We start from the raw sequence: 25,372 nt of genomic DNA, 5'->3' as shown, positions 1-25,372 counted from the left end.
TGAAAAATGTTTTAATCAGAGTAAAACACTGTTTCAAAACCAGAAAAGCTTGGGCATAGCATGAAGAAAAGCAAAAAAGAAAGATAGGCAAAAAAAAGGCAGTGGGTGAGAAGATGGCATTTTGGTTGTTTGCATGCACCAGAAATTCAAGTTATTCCTAGCTCGAGAGAGATATTCCTTATTTCCTTTTCTGACTGCTTGTTGCCACCCCCACTTGTTCAGTTCCATGACTGGCAGCACTGACAACGTACTGGCAGCCAATGGCATTCTGAACAATACGTTACCTAACGCTACATAAAGCAAGTCTGCAGAGCAAGGGCTTTCACTGGTCAAGATTTTAAAGGTGTTAGCCATGATAGTTCACTCAGCATTTTCCTGAAACTCTAGAGTAAAACTGGAAAGCTGTATTTGACTCCAAGTAATGAAGTTTGAAATGAAGGGGGGGTGAGGGAAGTAGGATAGTATTAAAACTCCATGGATCCGGAGCTGCAAGGTGACAGCATCCTGATGGTGGGTGAGCCAGCCTGGTCCACAGCACCTGCTAGGTCTCAGCAGAAACCTCTGCTTTGCTGGGAGCAGCTAACTAGCAGAGTCCTGTGCTTCTGCATCACACAGCAGCTCGAAGTTCCTGCGGCTTTCAGCACACAGCCCTGTGCTTAAAGCACCGTGACCATATGGTACGGTGCATTAAAAAAAAAACAGTGGCAGAATGGTGCGTTGTCACCCTTCAAACATTGATTATGCATGTTAAACTACACACATGCAATCGTGGGTTTTTAAAGTGTGAATTCTTACCTCTGTCAAAGAAAGGGCTGACGTGACCAACAGATACAGGTTGCGCAACAGGGTGGTTAGAATGGCAGTGGCTGCCTATAACCAAGCTGTGGCTAGAAATGAACTCATGGTAGTAAGAGCAGGAAGACCCTCCCCTATAACGGGGAAATCCCACAACGGGCAGTGCCTTCAATGACTTAAATAGCAGAGAAATAACAAAAAAAAGAACCCAACAAAAGAAACTCCTGAGCGTAAAAGTTATACAAATAAAATGAAGAAATATTTTAACCATGTCATTCTTTCCATGCACCACCTGGGACTGATCACAGACTGGCAGAAAAGTGTCATGGTAGAAGAGTGGAAGGATGACAAGTAGAGGCAGAACTTCAGGATGGGGAAGGTGACATTCAAACAATCTGCTGAATATCAAAGAAGAGGCAGCCTCAGTCCTTCAGAGGCTGGGAACACACATCCCCCACATTACTCTGCTGCCAGGGGGCTCAGGGCTGGGGAAACAAGAGCCATTTGTAAAGCCTCAGGCACGTGACATCTCCAGGAGATGCATTCACAAGAGGCCGGGGCAAGTGTTTGCTGCTTGCGATTTCCCATTTATGCTGGCTGGCCCACACGCCCATGTACACGGCAGCACCACAGGGATGCAGGTATGGATTTATTCTGCTGTGTTGAAAGTTGCTTCGACCATCAGGCATATTGCATCAACAGCATTGCCAGCTAGCTTGGCAAGTTGCAAGGCACCCGCATGTTCCTCATGTCCAGCCTGAGCAAGCTCATCCAAAGAAGGCGCCTTGCACTGTCTCTTGTCATCAGGTGAGACTCTCACCGCCACTGCTGCAGGATGGCGCTGCGGTCTGCTTAACCACTAATTCCTTCACTTAAATTTTCCCCTCACATTTCTTTTTTTAATTTGGGGTGAGGGAAACACAGCTCATTCATTCCCCAGAAACTACGTCATCACCTCAGCTGTTGCCTCATGGCTATGGGCTGAGCATTGAGCTCAGCAAGATTAAAGTCCCTTGGGATCAGGCTGAACTCTTGCCTACAATTTCACTGCAGGATATTGTCTGCCTGCTGCATTCAACACCATGCCTGAAAGAGGAAGGAGAAACAGGCATTGGCAGCTATGGACCTGCATCACCTGGAGACACCAGCTACATCTGCATCATCGCCAGCATCTTCCAGAGGCCCCCAACTCCCATCACAAAAACTGAGAGAAATGAAGGAATCTGCACCTTGACTACTTTCCGGAAACCTTTTATAGTTGCTTGTTGGAACTTCCGTTGGTTACGTCATCTGTATGTGAACATGCATGGAGGGTGAGGGAAAGGAGGAGTAGTAAAACGGACATCCCCAGACACACCTACTTTATGTACTGATGTAACTCAAAGTCATGCTACTTCTGATTGCCTATTCTCTAGCTCTGCAGGATTATACAGCCATTGGCTTCCTGGTTTTTAGATTGCACTGAAAAAGAAAGTTTAAGACCTAAAGAAGACAATAGCATGGGAACTTAAAAATGTATACACCAAAGAAGAATCGGGACACAAACTGTGTGAACTGTAAAAAGGAGAAACTCAGACAGCGCTGAGGGCAACTGGCTAGTTGCCAAAACCACCACAACCATTGGGTCTGAAGCTGATCCTCCTACTGACCACAGCTGCTCTACCAGAACTTGATTTTTGGCAGCTATTAAATAGTGCTCCAGTACAGAAGCTGTGCAAGACAACGAAAGGGCTAAATGTGCAGAAGAGGTGAGCAATACAGGAGGTAACATATGTTCCAGATGCTTCCAAATGTTCTCATTACCACTATTAGGCCCTAGTTATGCTCTACTTTATATCTATACATCTACACATAAGCTGACAATATATACAATTGCTGTCTGGAAGCAACGGAATAATCCATTTGTTCTGGACATTACATATTTATTTCACCAATTTGTGTGACAATGCATCAACAGACTTTCTTGCTCCCATGCCTGCAGGACACAAGTCATTCACTTGGCTGAGATGCACACCTGTATCCTCTTGCTGACCAGTTTCAGGCACACTTGGCATCTTCTAAGCAGGGAAACAGAAGCTTGCATTTTCTCTCCTGAACTGAACAAAAGCAACCACTGTGTGCACAGCAATGCAGCGCCCAGGAGCAGCATGGCTTGCAACAGTAGTCCGTTATGTTAGCAAAACACACCTGGAAACACGCCCTGAACAGTGAAAGGCTAAGGGCCAAAGAGTTAGTTTTGACCTGCCCTCATGGAAGTCTCTTCTTCCCTCAACCCCAGGTATCTCTGGAGAACTGCAAGGAACTCAAAAAGCCCAGATTCTGGAAACTGAACTGTTGTCCTAAGCATCTGTGACTGTCCTTATCACAGGGAATATCCCCTGTGTCCCCTTAGAGGAAAGCAAAGGTAGGGAAAGGAAGGCCTAGTAGTAGTGAATGTCTAAAGAGAGTGAGGGAGGGTTGGAAACATGCTTTTTAATGCAGGCCAGTGACATTGAACCAGCGACTCGCAAGGATTCAGAAGCAGACCAGGAGACAGCTGACAAAAGGGTGTGTGGACAGCTGGAGGAGGTGCAGTAAGGAGCCTTCTAAAGCAAATGGACAGCACCTGGTCAGGAGTGAAGGCCAGCAGCACAAAAACATTAACACAGCAATGTTTCTGAACAAATCTGAACCGGCAATATATAATGGCTCAAATCTTAGCGCAATCAGGCCACGTTGTATCTAATCTGACTCAGAAAGCCCTACAGTCATTCTCAGCATACTGCAAAACTACAGCCTCCTCTTTCCTCTTTTCTTTCCTCCTTCCCCCAGATTTGCTCACTTTTCTCCTGGAAGGGGTGGGAGGGGGAATTAAAGGTCCTATTTGCATTCCAAAATGGAATGGCCAAAACCTGCTGAAGCCTCAAATATTCCCACAGGAGGGGAAGACCACTACATGCCTCATCAACACAATATGTATGCTCCAGGACACTAAGTTAGTCTTTCTATCAGACTTCGGACACTTCCGTGGGTTAAAACCAATGGCGATAGTGTCACGGATGAGTGACACCTAACCACTCATCCATGACAGATAGCAACAACCACCACCATCTCCTCACAAACATTTTCCAAATCTACTTTCAGGTTCTTTAAAAAAGCTTTTTTAAATCCTGCACGTATCATTAAAGGAATGTTAAGGAAGCAGTCAGTGAATAGTATTCAAAACTGGACTGAAAAAGTAACATATTCCAGCTCAACAGCTATACTAAAACCATCTCAACAGCCAGAACCAGCTCACAACCACCTATAGACTCGGAAATGAAGAAAGAGCTGTAGCTTTCTTCCCTCTCCTAGCTTCTACTCTGGCATTTTCCAAATAACTTTAAGGATTATTGTAAGTAATGTTTTTATGTGTAAACAAAATTTTCAGGTTCAGGAACTTCTGTTTCTACAGAATAATAAAACCTGGATATATTTATAAAACTAGTACAGTTTGGTGCCATCACAACTAATTGCATGAGAAAATTGCATGGATTTCCTCACCTAAAAGACACATGACTGCAGAGGGAACTAGCACCTTTTCAAGGAGGCAGTCATCCATCAACCTGTGGGACTGATAGCAGATACACGCAAAATACAACTGCAGTCTTCAGCATGTTTGTGAGGGAGTAATTTTACAGTATGAATCGCAATTCTTCTGCATGAAATGCAGAGAACAGCTGCAACTGTTCTCAAGGGCCAGTGAGGATTATTAGTCCAAAGATTCCCAATCTCTCTCATGAAACTAGTCAGGGTAAATTAATTGCATGAGGTGGATTTGAATTCCAGTAATAATTCTGCATCCACTTAGACTGAATTTAAATACGAAAAATGGCAACTACCATAAGAACAGTATGTGAACTCGAATCTCCAGTGACTCTTATTATCCATTGCCTTCTGCAGAGTTATCCATTCTCCTGCTCACAGGCTGCCCTCACTTTCCAGAAACCTTGTTTACCTTGCTGTCATCGCACTGTGACTGATTTGCGTTTCCCTACCTCTCTTGGAGAAGTATCGTTATAATATCCTGTGATGCACAATTTCTAAAATCTTTCCCATTAATGAAAGCATCTCATGCAAATAGAGTCAAGTTTCTAAAGGCCAGGGTAGCAGGTGAACATAGAAATGATACACCAGTCATCCACAGACAGTACAAAAGCTAACTGCCTAGTAACTCCTACTGACATGTCCATCCACAAACTGACACCAGAGACCCTGATCAAGAGACTGTAGCTTGCCACTGGAGACTGTTCATGGCAATGATGTGATCAAGTGGCTTCTTTAAAGTCCATATCTGAGTATCCTTGAGACTAAGTAGTCTACAACACTGTCAACAGGGTAACCCACAACGTAGCAAGAAGAGCTTTAGAAGAACGTTTTGTAACCAAGTATTAGGCAGCGATACCTCTACGCTCTATGCAATCTTTACCTTCCCCCATGCTTCCCAAAGAGGTGTTTCCTCTTATAAGCAGAATAAAGAGCTCTTGTGTAGAAGAGTGATAGCACATCAGAATTCTGTCAACTCCTTTGAATCCAAAATAACACATCATTCTTCCCCCATACTCCAGTATCCCACATAACACTTATCCCCATGATATTAATCAAGTCACAATGCTTCAGAATTCATGACTAAATTCAACTCAATGCATAGATATGATTTCTCATTTAAATGACATCACAAATTCCACAGAACTATCTATGCTGACATATTACTAAATAATAAAAGGGAATATCTCTTTTTACATTTAGATGCTGAATAAGTTTCGGAACTACAAGAAAAAGTGTTGATGATTATGACTCCTACCTACTGATCTACAACTACTTTGAAAAGCATAGAACATAATACACTAAGCCATTTGTTATAGAAAAATACTCAATAAATTTTGATATATGAATGAATTAAATTAGCATTTCTGTTGCAACAGCTCTGTGTGTGTGTGTGCATATATGTATACATATGCTTGAAAATAAACGTGAGCAAATATATAACATAGTGCCAGCCTTGTCTATATGGTGAGACACGGGAGTGCATAGGAAAGCTACTGATAAGCTGATCCACATCTCTGGGAATATGCTTTTAAAGGGTCTGTGATATTTGTTAGTGTGTTTGAAAAAAGTGTCAAGTCCCATCAAGCAAAAGCTCCCTCTGTCCTGTATGAAAAGGTCGCACTGTCAAGTTTCATCAGTAAGCGCACAGTATCTCTTTGAAAAACGTCCAACAGAATTTGTCAGAATTGCTACCAAAAGATTCCTCTATGCAAAATACATGTTCTTGCACTTAAGTTTACTGCATTCATGTACCCACAGACAAAGACCATTTACCTTTCAAGTATCCTACCTGAAATCCTAGTTGCCTAACTAAACTACATCTATTCTCCAAAGAACAGAGGGAAGCTATGTGCTTACAAAAGGGAAGCAAACGCACCAGCTTCCTGATTCAGGGCTCCCTAAAAACACTTTGTTTTTCTTTCAGTGGACAACTCCTCCCTCCCCACTTCATTTACTAGTAAAAGCTCCGTACTCCAGACCCATGGCAAACTGCTGCTGAATTGCATTTCGCAAGGAGGCCCATCCCAGAGCACTATGGGTTTTGTCCAGTTCGGGATGTCACTCTGCTGCACACCTCCTGTGGCACAGAAGTTGCAGAGAAGTGTCTGGAAGGCATCGCTGGAGGTCCTCCGGTTTCTGTACCCGTGACTCAATGCATGTCCGACCTTACCTATGCCACTTCCGAGGTGTTTGCAGCATGTTTTTAAGGTTTCCAGTGTTGGAGCTTTTACAACCTTTCCAGGCAATCTAGTTCTGCGTTTGATTATTGTCGTCATTAGAATAGTTTGTCATCTAACTTTTTTTCCCCCTGCAATTTAAGGCTACTACTTACTGCTAAGTTCTCCATGAACATGAGCAATAGGCTATTCCTTTCCTTTTTTGAAGGAGACATAAATAAGTGAAACCCACCAGAAGCAATCTTCTTTTAAGCCCTATTTTTATAAAATTTTTTCTCCTAGAACGTTGTTACTCTATGTCTGGTCTTTTTGTTCTACTCTAAATCCTCCCTAGTTAGTTATATTCCTCTCAAGTAGGATATCCAACAGTGACATAGTGTTACAGCTGAAGCCTCACTAATGCCAACTTGAGTAGAAAGATATTTCATACATCTCACTGTTGGCTATGCTTCTGTTTCTGTACCTTAGTATGGCGATTTCACTTTTCGTAACAAGCACGTCTTACATTCAACCTGTAAACTACTATAAGCCTGACATCTTCTTCAAACCCTCCCCCCTTAACTGTCTGCTCCAGATCACTGAGGTAACACAATGACCTCGAATGCGTATACATCCTTGCACTTGCCGCTACTGAATTTTATTCAGGGTTTTTTTAGACTTTCTTTGCAATTTGTCGTGCTCATTTTGAAATCTCACTTTGTCCTTTGTTCATGCAGTCTCTTCCAGTTTCGTCACCTGCAAATGTAACAGCATATCTTCTAGTCTATTATCCAGCTCATTAATATAAATACTGACCAGATGCACAGACACGACAGACTCTATTAGAGCTTCATCAATCCTACCTCCCTTTCTGATACTGAATTGCTAATGAATACACCTGGAGTACAATTATAAAGTAGTTTGAGATTCGCACGACTGCAGTTTCATCAAGACTGTGTTTCCCTAGTTTCCTCACTACAGTATCATGCAAAACTCAGTCAAAATACCAAAGACAAATTTCTCCTGATCCATAAATGTCTCTTACAGTGGCAAAGACAAAACCTCTGTGATTTCTCGGTGTTTCCAAATCATTTCTCTGTTGTGGATTTTTTTTTTTTTTCAGATATCCTATTCTTTCCAGTGAAACTAGCTCATAAGATGTTAAAGTGAGGAGGGGAGAAAAAACATTGGAAATACTCTCAAATACACTACCAGTGCCAAGATTAGTCTTGCACTCACACAACCTGCCCTGCAAACTGTCTGCAGTTAAATAGCACAGAACAAGGTATCTATATTAGGAATACACACTGATAATATATGGTCCTAATCTAGAAAAACCCATCATGAAAACGTACTCTACCATTCCATAACATATGGGAGATTTCCTAACATATGAGAGTGGCAACACATTTTTTTAAAACAAGGCCAGGGAAGACTACATTTGTCAGTCCTGCAACTCAGCAATGAAGACAACAAATTAAAAATCCACAATACCTTTCCTGACCTCATTTTGCATATGGAAGTCAAGAAAATATATAAACCAGTATTTTTTTTAAAAATCCCTTTTGACATCACCGTAAGTTTATCAAAACAGTCTGAATGGATGGTACCATACACAACTAACCCAGCAGGTCTAACACTGGGACAGAGAAGCAAAATAATCACTCCAGAAAAGCCTTTTTGTTTCTTATAGAAATGATCTATAGATTACTTCCATTTGATGCTCTCTTCATGGCTTTAAAACATGGCCAAATGGATTGCTGCCAACTCATTTCTAAATCAAGGAGTATCATAAATGTAGTCACAAGTAGCCATTTTCCACATCACAAATTTTATCAAGTGTCTACCGTTCCTAAGCAGTTCAGTAACTTATGCCATAAAGATTACTGGCTCAGACAATAAAATTATTCCCACATATTTCACCCGTCTGCCTCTCACCCTACATATTTTTTCTCCCATTCCACTATAAACAAATAAGAAACAAAACAAACAGGAAGAACAAAAATAAGCCTGGTGAGCTTTCCCATTTAATTTTGAGAAAAGGTAACTTGCCAGAGTAGCCACTTTATTTAAGCAGGGTGTTACACGTTAGCTGAAGATTTTATCTTCCAGCTGCCTCTTTTCTGAGCGTCCAAGTAAAACCCCACTGACAAAAGACATATGATTTCAAAATCTGTTCTTTTTGGGTTGTTTGTTTGTTTTTTGGTTTTGGGTTTTTGCTTAACCGGATAAAATGCAGCTTCCTTTTAAAGAAAGCTGGTGTAAGTTGAAGGTTTCCAAGAAGAATAATCTTGCTAGAATCTGTTTGAGGTATAAAAACACATGTATGCATGTGTCTAAACATTTAGGACAGTTTTTCATTGCAGAGTAACCTCTTAGCTGGAGTCCAAACTTCAGGTCAAACACAGAGACAGAGAAATTCTCTGAAACACAGAGAGTTACGGCCTTTTGCTGAAAGCCAAATGACCCTTCTGAACTTCAGCTTCCCAGCTTCAGCCAAGAGGCCTACATTTCACTTTAAGCTTTGCGCCTTAGGCATATATGTGCTGATGCATCTTAAGCTGCAGCAGTCTGTCCTGGTGGACCTTCACTCATGATTCTTCATGGCTGTTATATTCTCCTTTCTTTCTAAGTGCCAGAAGCTGCTTGCCTGTTTACCTATTCCTGTTGCTCTCTCATTCAGTTCTTTCCAAATCCATTTTCTACATAGTTCAGCTCATTGCAGAGTTCAGAAGATGCTCTTTGAAAACTGTCACCTGATGTGCTCCTAGTTGCTCACAGGATCCCTGGTTGCTCTTCAGGGCAACTACCACAAGACAGACAATTCTGGGAGATCCATGACAAACTACCACATGTATGAAAGCTTTCTGAAGAATGCAGTGAAAGACTTCAGACAGACTGTTTGGTGGAAAGAGAGATTTCAAAGACCTGAGTAGAGTCCAGCACAAGACAAGGATATAAGTACTATCAGTTCCTAACCTGAGCTGACAACTCTGACTCACTTGCAGTTAGCACTGGTGAACCACAGCACAGGAATGAAGGGCCAAGGTGGGAACCCTTTAACCAGCTTTTGTCAGGGAAGGTCCTTAAACCTGCCACATTATGGCTGCCGGTAATCACAGTCAGATTCTGCTCTCCAAGTGTTTGCTCCATCAAAAGACCAGCAAGCATTTTCAATAACTGAACTGCAAATAAGACTCCCTTGATTTTCAAGAGAAAAAGAAAATTGGAAGGGATGAAGATAAAGGAGCAGAAATACTGCTTAAACTTGCAATTCCTTCTCACTTGCTATGATTACTGAAGGAGCTTGGAATGCTAGTGATCAAGCATACATTTGTAATTCCACTCATTAATACCCTGTTCCTTTTTCAACTTTACTTAACAGTTAAAATTTATGTTTACTGTTACTGTGTAGCTATGATTACAGACGAGTACTTTTATAATTTTTAGAAACAATTAGGAATAAAAGTTACGTTTAGTTTTGGTAAAGCATTTTGCTTTGTCTTTTAATGTAGCTTTGGAACAGGTAATTTAATTTGCCAACCTTCCAACTAAATGACAAGCCATTCACAGAACAGTATAGGGAGCGGAGCATAAAAAAAAAAAAATACCTTAGCATGATGCAGTTAGCTGAATAAATGTGTTCTTTCATTACTAGTGCACATCTATATACATGCTGGTACTCCATGATGAAGGAGGAAAAGAATTAAAAAAGGAGGGGGGGCTTTGTGGTTTTATTGTTATTAGTAGCAGATAGTCCACAAGTTATGTACATGAACATACATTGTCTATTTCCTGCCATATCCTCATCCAGATCTTCAGGAGATTTATACATTAAATATACCACTGTCTGACAGATGAGACTAAGTAAAAAAAAGGGGTGTCTGCTTTTAAATCTATTATTTTTCTATGTACTTTTAAGCAAGTGTCTAGTTCACTCCAAAGAAAGCTTAGTCTGACCATCTAAGGCTAACATAAGCGTGGGAGGAGACACTAGTCTAACTTCAACAGAATGACTAATTTCAAATTGCAGACTCTTTGTTAATGCTATTGATGCATAAACCATAAAAAGCACAGCTTGTCTCTCAGATGCCAGGTGCATATTTCATGGTCAGTAACTAGAAAACATCCTCTTAATTGCAAACTGAACATATTGGATCTGGAGGTGATTAAAAAATCACTCTCTCTGTAGGCTTGATCTGTACCCTATTGATCTTCGTGGCACCTAGACTGGGCTTAAAGTTATTTGTAGACATTCACTTTTCCAAGTGAATCATTACATTTATAAAAATAGATACTTAATAGTTCATTAACTGAAAGCACTGACAAGGCTCTTTAGTTTAAATAACGTTTCTGATATGTTTTCTGAACAATAGCCTTTGCCACAAAATATAAGAGGAACCCCATTAAAACATTTTGTAAATTATCAGCGTTTTGACGAATTTGGAGTAAAACTGATGCAACTCATTTTAAAGCCTCTCCATTAGCCAAGATAGTCTAATCTTAATTTCATTTCTTCACTAGTGTTCCCCCTCTGGGAACAGGGACTATTCCCAGTATTAGTAAGATACCCCAAAAAGAATCTAGCACTTGGTACTAAGTTTTTGTAACATTGAATACATCTGTATGCATAACACATTTTCAAATTGATTTGAACCTAACAGAACATAATAGCTGGGTGTATCAACACAAAAAATCCAAAGCAAACAAAAAGCCAAACCCCAAACTATGCAGCCCACAAAATCCAGCAGCTAAATCAACATTACCTTTTCAGCATTCAGCCTCAAGATATTAAGATAAATGAAGAACCTGGTAAACCCGGAACTATTTTTTCACAGTCTGTATACCCTGATATAATTCTTCACAACACTTTGTCAAGCTGAAATTTTCAGTGTTTAGACACATCAGAATTAGAAAGTTTTGAAGCATCTACAATAAAAAAAAAAATACTTTCAAGTACATACTACATATAGCATGACATTTTCATGGTTTTCAGTAAAGTCTGGACGTTTTCCCAAAATTTGTTTTCATGCAGCCATGTATTAGTTTTAGAAAATAATCTAACCCTGAACTGGACTGGTAGTGATGCCTCTGAGATCACACTTTCAGCAATTCAAAAGGATAACTATTTGGATATTCATGGTTTGAAATTCTCTTGCTAAAGGGTAAAAATGAATGAAGAGAGCAGAAGTAAAAAGGTTGATACCAAAATTGCTACATTACATGTGTTGTATCAGGCAGTTTGCTAATTTTTGAGAATACAGTTTGTCTAGACACGTTCAGATCACTGTTTTAAAGGCAAAAGTCTAAGACATAAAAATTATCAGTAATTGGACATTCTAAAAACACGCTAAATAAAACAGGAATGCTGACAGGCAACATCTAAGACCAGACCCATAAATATTAGCAGTTGTACCACGTGGAAGACACTTACTTCAGTCAGTACGTAACTATTTCTGAGATTCCTGTCCCATGCAAAGGCACAAAGTAACCAAATCACGGCTACTGTGAAAAAAATAGGTGAGACCCAACAGTGTTTTAATATAGTATAAATCAACATTTCTCTAATTACAGTGGAAGAACAAGAAGTTTGAAATTCTAGAAATGTTTATTTTACAGTGAACACTGAAAATGTTTAGCTGTTTCCAGTTACAAGCTGGCCAACAACTCAGAGCAAAATCAGTATCGTCTATACACAGCCAGACAAACCTTTCTATAAATTTAATTGTCAGAAAAATTTTATTAGCTCCCTAACATCTCTCTCTGACAGGCAAAAAGAATTAAACTTATGCAGCAGATTAATCTTGATGTTACATGGCGCTTTTTTTGTTGGCCTTATGAAAATCTGAATAAATTATGACCTATTGAAAGCTTGCATTCTCCATGCCTTTGTCCTCTACCGTAATTTTTAGGGAATCTAGCAGCATCACCTGTATCCAGCTTTGCATACATACACACTATGTCATATAAGCCCTTCTCCTGGAGGAACAGGGAGTCTCTACTCCACAATGGCTGCTTCCCCATGAGCATATCCTCCAGCCTACAAAAATCTGCCTCAAAGCTGAGAAACAAGGGCTCTGTCCTGCACCAGCCGAAGCAGGATTACGAGTTTAACAGAGAAGTATAAAATCCCAGGGGTTTTTTTGGTTGTTTTTTTTTGGTTGTTTGTTTTTGGTTTTGGGGTAGGTTTTTTTTGGTTTTGTTTTTGTTTTTTTCTTCCAATGGCTCTTGTCAGTTTTACTGCCTTTAATGTTGAGGAAGAATTTATTACTCAATCTTAACTCACACAAGACGGCTTAAACATTTCCAAGTGGCAAAGACAAGCCTCAACCACTGAACTGCAGTGGTCGTTAGAAGAAATCCATGTATTTTGCAATTCTAGATATATTTTTACAATATCCTACCTGTAAAATGGAATTATCCAAATATATCCACGAGACCAGACTATTATGTAGCTTCCTCTAGTGGTCACTCCCTAAATCTTGTTTCTTCTGCCATTTACTGTAATTAATTGTTACATACAAATACTGAAATTCTACATTCAAATGCTGTACACTTGGGAAGGCATTAGAGTTTATACTTCAGCTCTCTAATACAAAAGCCAAGGAAATTAAGCCAAAACATATAGCAAAACATTTGTTACTGATATTAAAAGGACAAGCAGCGAAGTCAGCAAAAAACAGAGTTAGTATTTTAGTATTCTTATTTTTCCCCTTGTGAATATACATTATAGTATATTTAGTTACATGGTCAAACATGACTTTCCCACCACAAGACTCAGGAAGCAAGACAGATGTTCAGCTTTTAGTTGAGTCTTCAGATATTTGCTATGAATCATCCAAACTTTGTTTTGACCCTGGAATTAGTGTGTGTGTTTTAATGAGGCTCATCACTGTACAATAGGTTTGTTTCTGCAATACTCCTTTGAGGGAAAGGGCAATTAAACAGGCACAGCAAAGCATACACCAGATTTGAAGGCCACTGAAATCAGATGAAAACTTGATACCCCTAAAATACCACAACAAAAATCAAGGCAGCTCTATGATATGGGATGGGAAATTAATAGAGTGAAATTTTATACTGAGCATCAGAAAGATTTCCTTACAGGTTGAAGTCATTAACGAAGAAGAGGAAAAACCCAAATGTAGAAAGTGACAACTGCCTATTACAAAACATATTACATTGAACAATCCAACTCTTAAAAAGAGTGCAACTATATAACGTAACAGCCATCTCCAATTTCTGACTCAAAATTAAAATAAGGTAATTTAGAGTTAGTAATCTGCTCAAGTGATCTAACTGAAAATATTCACAAGGATTATGTTATCTAAATCGTACCACTAGTAGAAAATCACATCACTCGTGCAGTTTGAAAATGCTTTAAAATCTGTGAACCAGTAACTTTGATTACAAGGTTATTCTGTGAAACAGCAGCAGTAACTTTCATGTCTAGCTGAACACCTTCCATTGCCTGAGATTCTTTATACCTTCTTACACTAAAAACCATAACTTCCCACATCTTGTTTTGCCTTTGCACTTCCCTGCATGCTGGAACAAGAGAAATGCCCCCCAACCTTCCCCCCGCCCCCCTTTCCTTTAAAGCCTGTAAAATTCCATTCAGCTTTGACAAAGACATTAAGTCTCCAAAATTGACATCGCCATTTATTCATTTATAGATTGCCAGCACCCATGTGCACTGCCAGTGCAACAATGACTGATGAAACATATAACAAAGCAGAAACTTCTCACTCAAAGGTCAGGGACAAATTATTTTCTAAACACTACTGCATATTCCCCTGGGAATCCTACAGGTGGCCCAACAAGGCTAACCTCACCAACTCCCTTAAATGCTCATTCCCTCCGTAGCAGAAGCTCACAGGGAGCTTCTACACACTTTAACAAGCAAACAAACAAAAAAAAAAAACCAAAAACAAAACAAAAAGAGAAGGGCATGACTGAAGTAACTAATGATTACATTTCTTTCTCTTTGCCTCTTTTCAGAGTATTAGTCTCTGTGTTGCCAGCTAGCATTCAAGCTGCGATTTGCCCCCTTGTGCCTAGTATTTAGGAACGTGCTTACTGCGACTGCGTCAAAAGAGAGGCTTCGCAAATCACTCAGTGCAACGCTTACTATAAGGGTATCTCTGCAGTTAAAATACCTGGCACTACGAATCCCTCTGCTGTTGGTATCTGCCTAACCTCATTCATTTTTACAGCTGGAATGTGTCTGTTACTTGTCCTCAGGAGAGCACACAGCGAGGGATTTACAGCACAGTAACTAACCTCAGGTCTCGAGTTTGCTTATTCCCTGGCATACCATTACATCCTTCGGGAAAGATAACACAGCTGACAAAAAAATGTCACAGCCCCTCAAAATAAATAATATCTGTCCAATTTTGGAATGTGCTGCCAACTCTGTTTATGTTCCTGGCTTTCTCTCAGCACATTTCTAAAGCTTTAGACTTTGTTAGAAGAATAAGGAAAGAGAAAGGTTCAGTCAAATATCTTCTCAGAAAAAGGTCTGTGCCTGTTCCTCATCACTCTGTAATGGCATTTTGGCATTACAGCAACTGAATAGGCAGTGGTGTTTGGGTAGCAACCTAAGAGCCTAATAAATAAAACATGAAAGTTGAAGTAGAGAAAATTCAATAAAATTTCATGCATGCTTTTCGTTTTTCATGCTAAGGATCAGAATATTAAGTACATTTCAGTGCCCAATTCTGTATTGAGTATTAAAGTCACTCATCATTCCTCATATTCCATTAGGATTAGAAACTCCAACCAGAACCCAGCACGTCAGAGACAGTACAAACAGTTAAGTCAACAGTGTGATACCATACGTACGTATAAGTGACAATTAAGACTCTCTAATGAAATGCTTATGTTCTAAATAGACAAGACAAAGTAAGCAGAAAGTACCTGTTTTGCCAGCATGGAATTGAAGGTGAACGGTAGCCAGAGACTACTCTTCCTACGCACATTCTAAGGTTCAGCACACTTAGAAGTTATAGAATTAATATGGTTCTAGAAAGAACAGCCCTGATATTAATTCTAACGCATCAGAGTATTTCAATTTTAGGATTGTTTGTTAACTGCTCTGTTGCTGGTAGAGCAAATATCAATAAAAAACCCTTATATAATAGAATAGAACATGAAAAGAAATAGTCAGTGTACCTGTATCGTATTGCTTACAGCTTTGAAAAGAAAAGCAGCTGTTCTTTGGATTATCTCTGCATACCAGATTTTAAGCTAAAGAAGTGCAGACCTTTTTGTGCAAAAGTTCACTTTAAACAATATACAACTCACGCATTTCTTCAACGACGTCTGGATCGCATTCTCTGTATTTGTCTATTTCTGCCTTTAGCTGCTCTTTTTTCTGCCGAAGGGCAGCAAGTTCCTCTATTAAAGCTGCACGTTCTGCCTGAGGATTCAAAGTATGTTGGGAGATATAAAAAAAATACAAAAATAAAAATCAGTAATTATTGCACAGAACATTTTCCAAAAAATAAAAAGATGTAAATTTAAAAGCTGTTTTCACTACTGCTGTCTGTCAATGAACCAGTTGAGCATTTTATGCACACACAAAACTCTCAGTGACACTAAATGATACCGAGTACAAACTGGAAGGAAAAAAAAATTCAGGCCAAAACGGATAAACAAAAGAAAAATGTTCTACAACCTTTGAACTCGATGTGGTTTGACAAACTCCAAACAGATCTCTTAATTGTCGGGCTTAAAGGTTAAACAATATTTAGGAGTGCCATCTTGTAATTAAAGACAGCATTACAGAAAAACCTACCATTCACACTTCCACAAATCAGGATGCTGTGTATGAACACCCTCTGAATTTATTTATTTTTCTCCTTCTTTTTTCCACACCATTTAAGAGCAGCGGTCTCAAAAGTAAATTCAGATATTTATGACATGGCAGTTTTGCTGGGATAGTACAGTATCAACCTCAAACATTCTATTGATCAATAAGAATCTGCAGACACTGACTCAACATGAGCTCTCCCATAGCCAACTCAGCACATACTTCTAATTCAGTCTGCAGTTACAGCCAAACACTGTAACTGGCTGATATTCAAAGAACTCATGCTAGGGCACTGGGTAGCCTAAAAAAGCCAGATAGCATGAGTTTGTAAACCATCGGGTTTTTAGCCAATGGCAATCTCCACAGCAGCCCAGCAGTCTGAGGTGATTTTATTTTGTTTTGTTTTGTTTTTCCTCAAACTTCCATATTCCCAGTGCTTTTGCCAACAGTCTGGATTCAGCACATTCTGAAAATGCAGACTGGAAATCAAAAGCTTCCAGATGCTGGGGTATGGAGGCCAGCTGCTCAGAGACCTACATCGTGATCTAGATTTCTCGGGACTTCTTCCTGATGTATAATCCGGAACCAAAATATTGGAAGCATCAGCCAGAACAGGATTTCCAGGACCAATAGCTTCTTGTGACGAGGGCAGGCCATGTGGTAGAGAAGCCCAAGTCTCAAACAGCCCATTTGGAAACCTGACAAGCACAACTGCGTGAGAAACCTGCCTGTGATTCCCTGATTACAGTCAAACCCAGAGCATTTCTATAAAACATTTTGGATTCGAAGATTTGGCACTTTCCTACAAAATTCAATTCCACCTGAAAACTTCTGACCGTCCCTGTTTATGCATTTATTTATTTGAGGTTTAAACCACTTTAGACTGAACACCTCAAAACAAATCAGCAACTTAGAATACCATATGAAGTATTTCTAACTAATATGCTAGTTCATGTGTATGGTAAATATGAAGCCTAAATATTATTTTGCAGTGTTAACACCTTCAGCATGCAAAGAGCACCAAGCTTACATGGCTGATCAGAACAGTAATTTAGAAATCTAGATTATAAGTAAGATAAAAAGAAATAAGACCCCCAACACCTTTAGTTACTAGATTTAGCAATTCAGCAACCATTGGCAACTTTGGTACATACCTCTGTGTAGTTCAAGTTTTAAGATATCTTTAAATCTGAAAAAGCCTGGAAGATTATCAGACTTCAGGCAGTCACACATGTTCTCAGCCTTGGAGCAGCCAGTTGTCAATATTTTACTCATTAATGCATGACCAACTAAGGAATAATATAATACGTGATTTTTTTCTGTCCCTTTTTCATCTCCAGTATTTAGAATTTTTAATGGATTTACAATGACTACATTAGTATTTACAAACTGTGCACACTTGTAGCCCTATTTCCTGGTAGGAATGCCTCCCCCCGCAAAGCAACTTACAGTATCTTCACGTCCAATTTTTGATTTCTCAATGCCTTTTTGTAAAGCCTCTTTTTTCTGACTGCTTTCAGCAAACTGATAAAGGAAACAAAAAACAAAATGGACCTATTTCAGTAACATATATTAAACATACCTATAAAATGTGCATACATAGAAATATTTTTAAATAAACAGGTGGATATACAGTTTTAAGTATATAAATTCATATATAACTTGTGTAATAAAAATAAACACAAAATAAATACAAAAGCACCCAAATATAAGTCTGAGGCTCTCAACCACAGAAAAGAATTACAGGAAGCAATTTAAAGTGTAAGAAATTTTCACTCCCGTGGCACATAATCTTGTTATGTACTGCATGTTCAGTATGGGACCAAAATCCTATCTCATGCCATAATCTGGCATCTCTACGCAAAGGACTCCATGACATGGAGGCTTTGGATGAGATGATTTCCTTTGGTCCTCTTCCAGCTCTCCTTATTCAATGGAAGCAGTGACAAAAGCGGTAGCAGATCCACCTGCTCAGCTGCTGCTACCAGTCCTCCCAAAGTCTGGTAGGCCATTGGTATGGCCCCAATCCCTTTTGCATACTGGTGAATAGAAGCCTCTATAGCTCAAAAGCATGTAAAGCCATGGCCCCCTTTTTCTGTGCTGCACTCACACAGAAGTGAGTTCAGAGTTCCCTCCCTTCAGGCCTGAGGCAGAGGAATCTCACAGAAGTCGCATCTCACAGGGCTGGTATGAATACTCCCTCCATTTTGCTGTTACTCCAGGAGGAATCATTCATAAAGAGAGATCTCTCTCCATTAACCTGCCACCCATCTTGAACCAGGCCCTTCCAGTTCAGTTGGAAGTTTTCCAGAGACACTTTGGGAACTCTTAAGCTGAGCAGGATGTATGACTCCCCCCTCAGGGACACAATAATCAGCATTAGCCAAAGCACCTTGAAATATTAAATGAGATGAATGAGAATGCAAAGAAATAGTCTAATAAAATATAGTTTGGAAACTAGTTACTGCATTTGAAACCAACATAAAAGAAAAAAAAAAAAAGAAACAATAGTATACTTTGTAAGTACTCGCTCTTTGGTTTAGCTTTAAGATGTTCTGAGCACCAGTCAGGTAGAAAACTAGCATATCAGACTAATTGTGAAGATGACAAAGGTGGCTGTCAGAGCCCAGCTTTCATTCTGCCTTCCTCCAAAAACCCTCACATGAAGCCTCCACTTCCACATTCCCTTTCTCACTGAGGATCCCACTAAATGGAAAAGCATTCCTAGACATTTCTTGCAATCCCTAGCCTGATAATTTAACCATATAATTTATATTCTTGTGCAGCTGAAACACCAAGACCACATTCATACAATGCAAACAGAACTGGTTTGGAGCTCTAATCACTTCTCACTTTCTATTTAAACCCATGTTCAGTCCATATTTTCAGAAATACATATCGAATGTAAATGCGTGATAAATACCAGGCAGAGCTTACTGCCAAGTCTTAGAGATCAACCGTAAGTATGTGTTCATGCATGTGTGAGCATACAGAGAGACAAGAAGGTCTCCTTTCAAAAAGAATGTTTTAGTTTTTCTTCAATTTATATAGAAATTACACTAATCGTAAGGCATATGTAATTTGGGGAAAAATATGTCCAGCTGTTTACTTATTGCTCTCAGTGCAAGTAACCACAGAGGCAGTGTGGGTTTCAGTATGTGGCTTGAAGTATACCAACATCTTAATTTTGGTGGATAGTTAAATAGTACTCTCTCTGGGCTTTCCACAAAATTCTTAAAAAATTAAGTGTGTTAGTGCCCACGTTGTGCCATACTAAACAGAAGTATACAGTTCAGTAGAGGACAAGTACTTAGGTGCAGTTTGCAGTTCATGAAGCCCAGGGAAGACAAACACCAGACCACGTATCGTTCAGTATCTCTGAATAAAGATTTTTTTCTGGAACGAAACTCAGAGAGGCAGCAGAGAAGCCAAGGAGCTTATCTAGTCCCATATACCACAAGTGCAAAGACTAAGCCAATGCTTTCTGCAAAAGAGGCTATAAAGGTGTCTCTTTCTCTTTTTTTTCATATTCTTGAAGTTCTTTAGGAATGTTTCTGTATTCTCTGAAATGGAAGCACAGATGGAGCTCTCAGAGAATTGCAATAAAATCATAAAAGCTGGTTTCCAGCGCGGAAGCATGTTTCCCAGTACGACATCTTATTATTTTCCTGGTCCTCTATATTCCATAGCATTTAATCATGAAAGAGACAGTAATGACAAACATTGAGAACTACAGAAATTTCTTAGATTCTGACCTATATAACATGCAAGGTTGCCATGTCACAAGGTTAGAAGATCTTCCTTTGTCTAAAAGCAATGATGATTTTTATACAATTTTATTCAAGATTTTGCTTTCTTCTTTCTCAGATTTTAATTTCTTGGTTTTTTTTTTTTAATTCTGTCTTCACAATCAAGAATTTACAAAATAAAATGAAAGCACAGCTCTTTGACTATTATTTAGAAGTCACAGTGGGTATTCCCATGACAACAAATAAAAGATGAGGATAAGGAAAGGAACAGCAGAAGGAGGCGAGATATTGAAAAAAAACAAACATAAGACAAGGATGCAAAGGGCAAGGAACAGATGGCCAGGGTCTGTGCAAAGAATCTATGATGATGGGAGAAGCAGGAAGGCTTGGATACAGAGGTGGGAACACAGCTGAAAATAACTGTACATGAAAGAAGGAAAGACAGTCAGCAAGGACAAAGGAGTCGGAGGAAAGATGAATACAGATGATACAATACTTAATTGAGAGGTAAGGGCAAATGGCAGATGACAGGTTATAGGGCATTAAAAGAAAAAAAAAAAAAAGCAGAATTTGCAAGTGTTGTGTACATATGACAGCAGAGGATCACATCTGGCCAAATACAGTGACTTACTTTCCCACTCACCAGCTGTAGAAAAGCGTGATTGTAAAGGAGCACAGTAGCAGATGGAAGATTTCAATCCTTGTAGCAACCTTGGGACATTTTTCAAGGGAACTGGCAAATAATTTCTCAAGGAACATTAACCACCCTGAGAGAAATCTGACTCCTGCCAATAGCAGTGAGTTTGATCTGGAGAAAAAGCTACTTATTGTCTCCCCTCTGTGTTTCTTAAGAGATGTCTGGTCTGACACAGGAACAACCTTCTGCCACAAGTGTAACTGACCAGGTGTGGCAAACAAGCACAGACATATTCTACACAGAGATATTCTACTGTCCTAGAAACTTTCGTGTCTCCAATCTGTCTGACTGCTCCGAATCAGCACATGATTAAGCAAGATGCAGGAAAGCTGGAAAAATGTCATCTAGGGGAAAGCTGTTCAAAGAAGAAGGGGAGACTAAATAATTAAAGGTTAAAAACTAAAAAAAATTCTCTACATGAGCACTTTCAGTGTTTGCAAAACATGGTGGGAGCCTACAAGACAACAGATTAGCAAAGTAACTAACTAGCATCTATAAAATAGGGGAGCTGGGAAACAGTTCCGTTAATTTTACAGACCGCTGCGGTCTACAGACCACAGGCCTAGCTTCAACACTAATTCAATCCAAAGTCCCCCAAAGGGATGTTCCTTCTTACTTTGCAAAGGTCTCGCAATGTTTAGCTATACATTTGTGCAGCAGTTTGCACATGCTAAGTGCTACGTGCTGATGATAACCATCAGTTCCATCACAGGCCCTGCGGTCTGGTTTGTATCAAAGGATACAGATTAGATATACACAGGTAATTTATAACATACTATGCACGCATTATTACTAGGGTTCCACTTCGGCAAGTTGGTGATGTATATTTGGAAGAGGAACGTTTAACCCTGACACACAACAGCAGCAGGCTTCAGTTCTCTTCCTTCTCAAAACCTGCCTGATGCTGTCCTAGCTCTACACGGCTAGATTTTCATTCTCCAGCAAAAGTTTTTGTTGGTCGTATTCCTTCTGATTCCTCGTTCTTAACCACTCTAACCACCAATATCCCACCAAACATGTAGCTTGTCTCTCTAGGATATTAAAATATCTACAAACCTCGTGTAAGCCATGCAAACACAGACCCTCGTATGTACACTGGACAAGAATCAAACTAAGGTCTCATATGCTAACCACCAAGAGCATTCACAGCTGTTATGCCACTGTCATTATGGTCTTAAAGAGAAATATATGCCCAGTTTTCTTTCAGCCAAAACACTCAACCAAAAATGGTATTAAAAACTACTGCTATTGTGAGCACCGCTCCCTGTGGCACTACAGAAGAATTCAAGACATCCATTTTTTAATTGTTTGTAACTTTGCAGAGTTATTTACTTTGGGTTTGAGGATCACTATGCTTTATTTCAGGCCAGAGGCAAGGGCTTGTTTGCTTTTACCTTAAACAAAAGTAGTTCAAGAGTTTTAGGGTGACATTTGCAGTAGATGGGTATATTTCTTTCCTATGTTAAACCTAACCCACCACTGAAAAACTTAAATGGAATTGACAGAAGGCATCGAGAGAAAGTACTTCAAAGCATTCCTCTAGATTTTAAAGAAAGATAAAAAAATTTTGAAGCCAGAAAGCAGACTAATAATATATAGAGGGTAAAAATGCAAAGAGTAACAGCCAAAGAACAATCTGAAAATATTGAAAACAGACCTGTTGTTAAAAGAAAGGCATAGAACACTACTAAAAGAAACTGCTCAGCAATCACTGTTGACTAAAACTATAAAACTTAAAAGAGAAAGAAAAAAAAAGCAGCACATCAATGTGCAGAATTGGTTTCTAAAGTACTACACAAAGTAAGCATACAGCTACTTCTTTTACATATACAGTCACAAATCCATAGTTGCCAGGGCCTCCAAATACACAGAAGTAAACTTTTAAGTTAGCTAATTATGCTCGCAGTGGAGTAGAGAGTACTGCCGTGGACTGCAGTACTGACACTTCTGCTCTGCTCTCAGGATGCCTGCGTACCACTTGTGAAATGCCATTTTTGCATATAATCCATCCAGTGAACTGAACTACAGTCGGATCAGGTCCCAGGTTCACTGGGACTTTAGTCAGGGATGTGATGTACTTTTAGTGAAGCACAGACAGCAAGCACACACTTGTTATGTAAATACAACTAAAAGACCTTTTTTCTTTTAACATTCATGAAAGGAAGAGAAAAGAAACATGCAATGTCTTACCCCAAGTAATTGCAAGACATTTCAGCAATATGAAGTAGGGAATCCTGTTTGCTGGGAATTAGAAGGTGCATGAGAGAAGCAACTGGGAGACTGTAACGGTTCAACAAATACAGGTAAGGACAATAGTAGAGATTAAAGCAATACAGAATAAGAATTTTTAACTCTGAAATCGAAGAATAGACAACAAAATTTTTTCAGCAAGAGAACACCATAAAATGGATGGGAAACAGACTGTAGAAAAAGAGAAGAGACAGAGTTACGGACCACCATATTTCTGTACTCACAAGAATTTTTTTTTCTTAAGTACCACATTATAGGTATACTGGAGAAATGTTCAATACAAGAACTCTCTTCTCTTTAGGCATGCTACAAACTTTATCATAAAAAGATTACTTCATTTTTAAGGCAATCTTTGAAAGAGTCAGTGCAAAAACTTGGGAGAAGGTAGGGAATAAATATAATTTTCCAGAGAAAAAGCAGACCCAAACCAAATTATATTTGCTATTCAAAATGAAGGGCTGGTGCACTGATTCTTTTAAGTGAATAATTCTTGTTCCAAAATATCATGCTATTAATTCTGCCAGTGTGCAAGTTCTATGTTTTTAAAGAAGTACTGAAGAGGTAATGAGTGGGTATTTTTTAGTTTTGGATTGTAACTTATGTCAGTGATAAAAAAAAAAGTATCAGGCGCTCAAGCTAAGCAAGTTAAGGTTTTTTCAGGGAACTAACTAAACAAATATCTGACTCTCCATACAATTGTCCAACAAAGCACTATAAGGATTCTTTAAAAAAAAAAAAAAAAAAAAAAAGAGTTCTGAAGTTAGATCTCTGCACTCATAAGCAGTATTTATATGTTTTGCTAGAGTATTCATGTGGGCAATACTGATTTACTTGCCCCTCCCACAAACACAATCCATTTTGTGTTTCAAATTAAATTTAGGCCTATAATCCTGACTTATTTAGCGTGCTAACACATGAGAATGAGACTGAAATATCACATGGCAAATTAGGCATGGCTCTATTCTCAGGTCACGTTGAGTATGAGATGAGTCCTTCTTCCTGCAATTGCTTTTGGATAAAGAAAACAGAATGTGCAGGGTATCCAGCAGAAACAAATGAGGAGTTCCCCTTCCACTAGAACCTTCACCCATCCATGTGCAAACCTTATATTGCTAGCTGCAGTTATTTTAAAGATTATTACTATGTAGTAAACCCCTCTACCTGAAAAGTAGCTTTTAATTCAATTATTTTCCATCTTTTTAGATTTGCCATAATAGTTAAAGTTTACTTAGAGAAGATGTCTTGCCATGAGCTTTTGTGTTTGCTTCATTCATGTGCAACACCATTTGGTAAGTACTAGTTATGCAACAGAAAATAACCACTCCAGGCCAATCTCCGTAATAGACAAAAGGTGAAAGAAACAGTTGTGCAGGCTCAATGAAAGAACTGAATTTCTCTGGCTGCTTTCAGAGTTGGCATAATTGGCATGACCTGAGGGACAGATGGCTGTCTACTCAGATACAAATACCAAGTATGCCCAACCAACCTAAAAAAGAAAAAGAAAAGCTGAAACGCCTTATTCTTCAACCCTGTTTCACACATGCAAGCAGCCTAATAGGGCAAGCTGAAAGAGCCAAAAGGCATTCGCATGACTGACAGAACTATAGAAAATTTTAATACCTGGACATGAAGGATGCTTGTTACTGCACGTTAGTGTATTTACTAAACCTGCAAAGTCCAAGGTGATAGTTAACGGGTTTGTTCAAGGCAGAAAGAACACTGAAAAATATTTTCCCTTGGAAAAAGGGAAAGAAAGAAAAGTCTAATTTTTCCCTAAAGGGCTTTTAAAGATTGCTATCCTAACCAGCTGGGCCATACACTGACAATGCCTTCAGGGACTAAGCACAGACAGTCCCAAGTTAAAACACAATAATCATCTGATATTCCCCAAGATCAAGTCCTGCCTAGAGACAACAAAAAACAAATCAAAACTTTATTCCACAGACTTTAACAAAAGCCCAAATTCTACACTGAGATATTATCAGTAAAATGAAAAGCCTCAGTAAAATACATCTATCAAATTCCAGAGTTTTGACAGCACTCTTACATATTCACTCTTTATGCCAATTTCATCGTTTTTAAGTAATGCTCAGACAGAAAACCAAGTCATCTCAAATTCCTGATACAAAGAATAGTCTTTGATGGAACTACCATGTGTTCAACAATAACGAGCTGTTTGACTATGGCGAGGAAGACCTTTCCTCTAAAGTCTCCCTGCTTCAAATTAACTTCACACATTTTGGTTTTATACTCTGGTTTTGTATTGGTTTTATTTCATTTCTTTCAGAAGAGGAAAATGCTATGAAGTGAGACTTATATAATTGCATGCTAGTATTTTTATTTC

At 39.1% G+C, this 25,372-nt stretch overlaps 1 protein-coding gene across 1 annotated transcript in view; it reads right to left on the bottom strand.

Moving 5' to 3' along the window:
• Positions 1-25,372, bottom strand: part of MND1 (meiotic nuclear divisions 1) — a gene marked incomplete at both ends in the record, with an annotated part of 42,336 nt that overhangs the window by 2,865 nt on the left and 14,099 nt on the right. The window contains 2 exons of the mRNA XM_082315059.1: positions 15,825-15,939; positions 17,782-17,856. Coding sequence (XP_082171185.1) covers positions 15,825-15,939; positions 17,782-17,856 — 190 coding nt within the window. The remainder of the gene's footprint in view (positions 1-15,824; positions 15,940-17,781; positions 17,857-25,372) is intronic.

The sequence above is a fragment of the Platalea leucorodia genome (assembly GCF_965183815.1).
Source record: "Platalea leucorodia genome assembly, chromosome: 6".
Lineage (NCBI taxonomy): Eukaryota > Metazoa > Chordata > Aves > Pelecaniformes > Threskiornithidae > Platalea > Platalea leucorodia.
The sequence above is the reverse complement of the archived record's forward strand: the minus strand, read 5'-3'. Positions and strand labels throughout refer to the sequence as shown.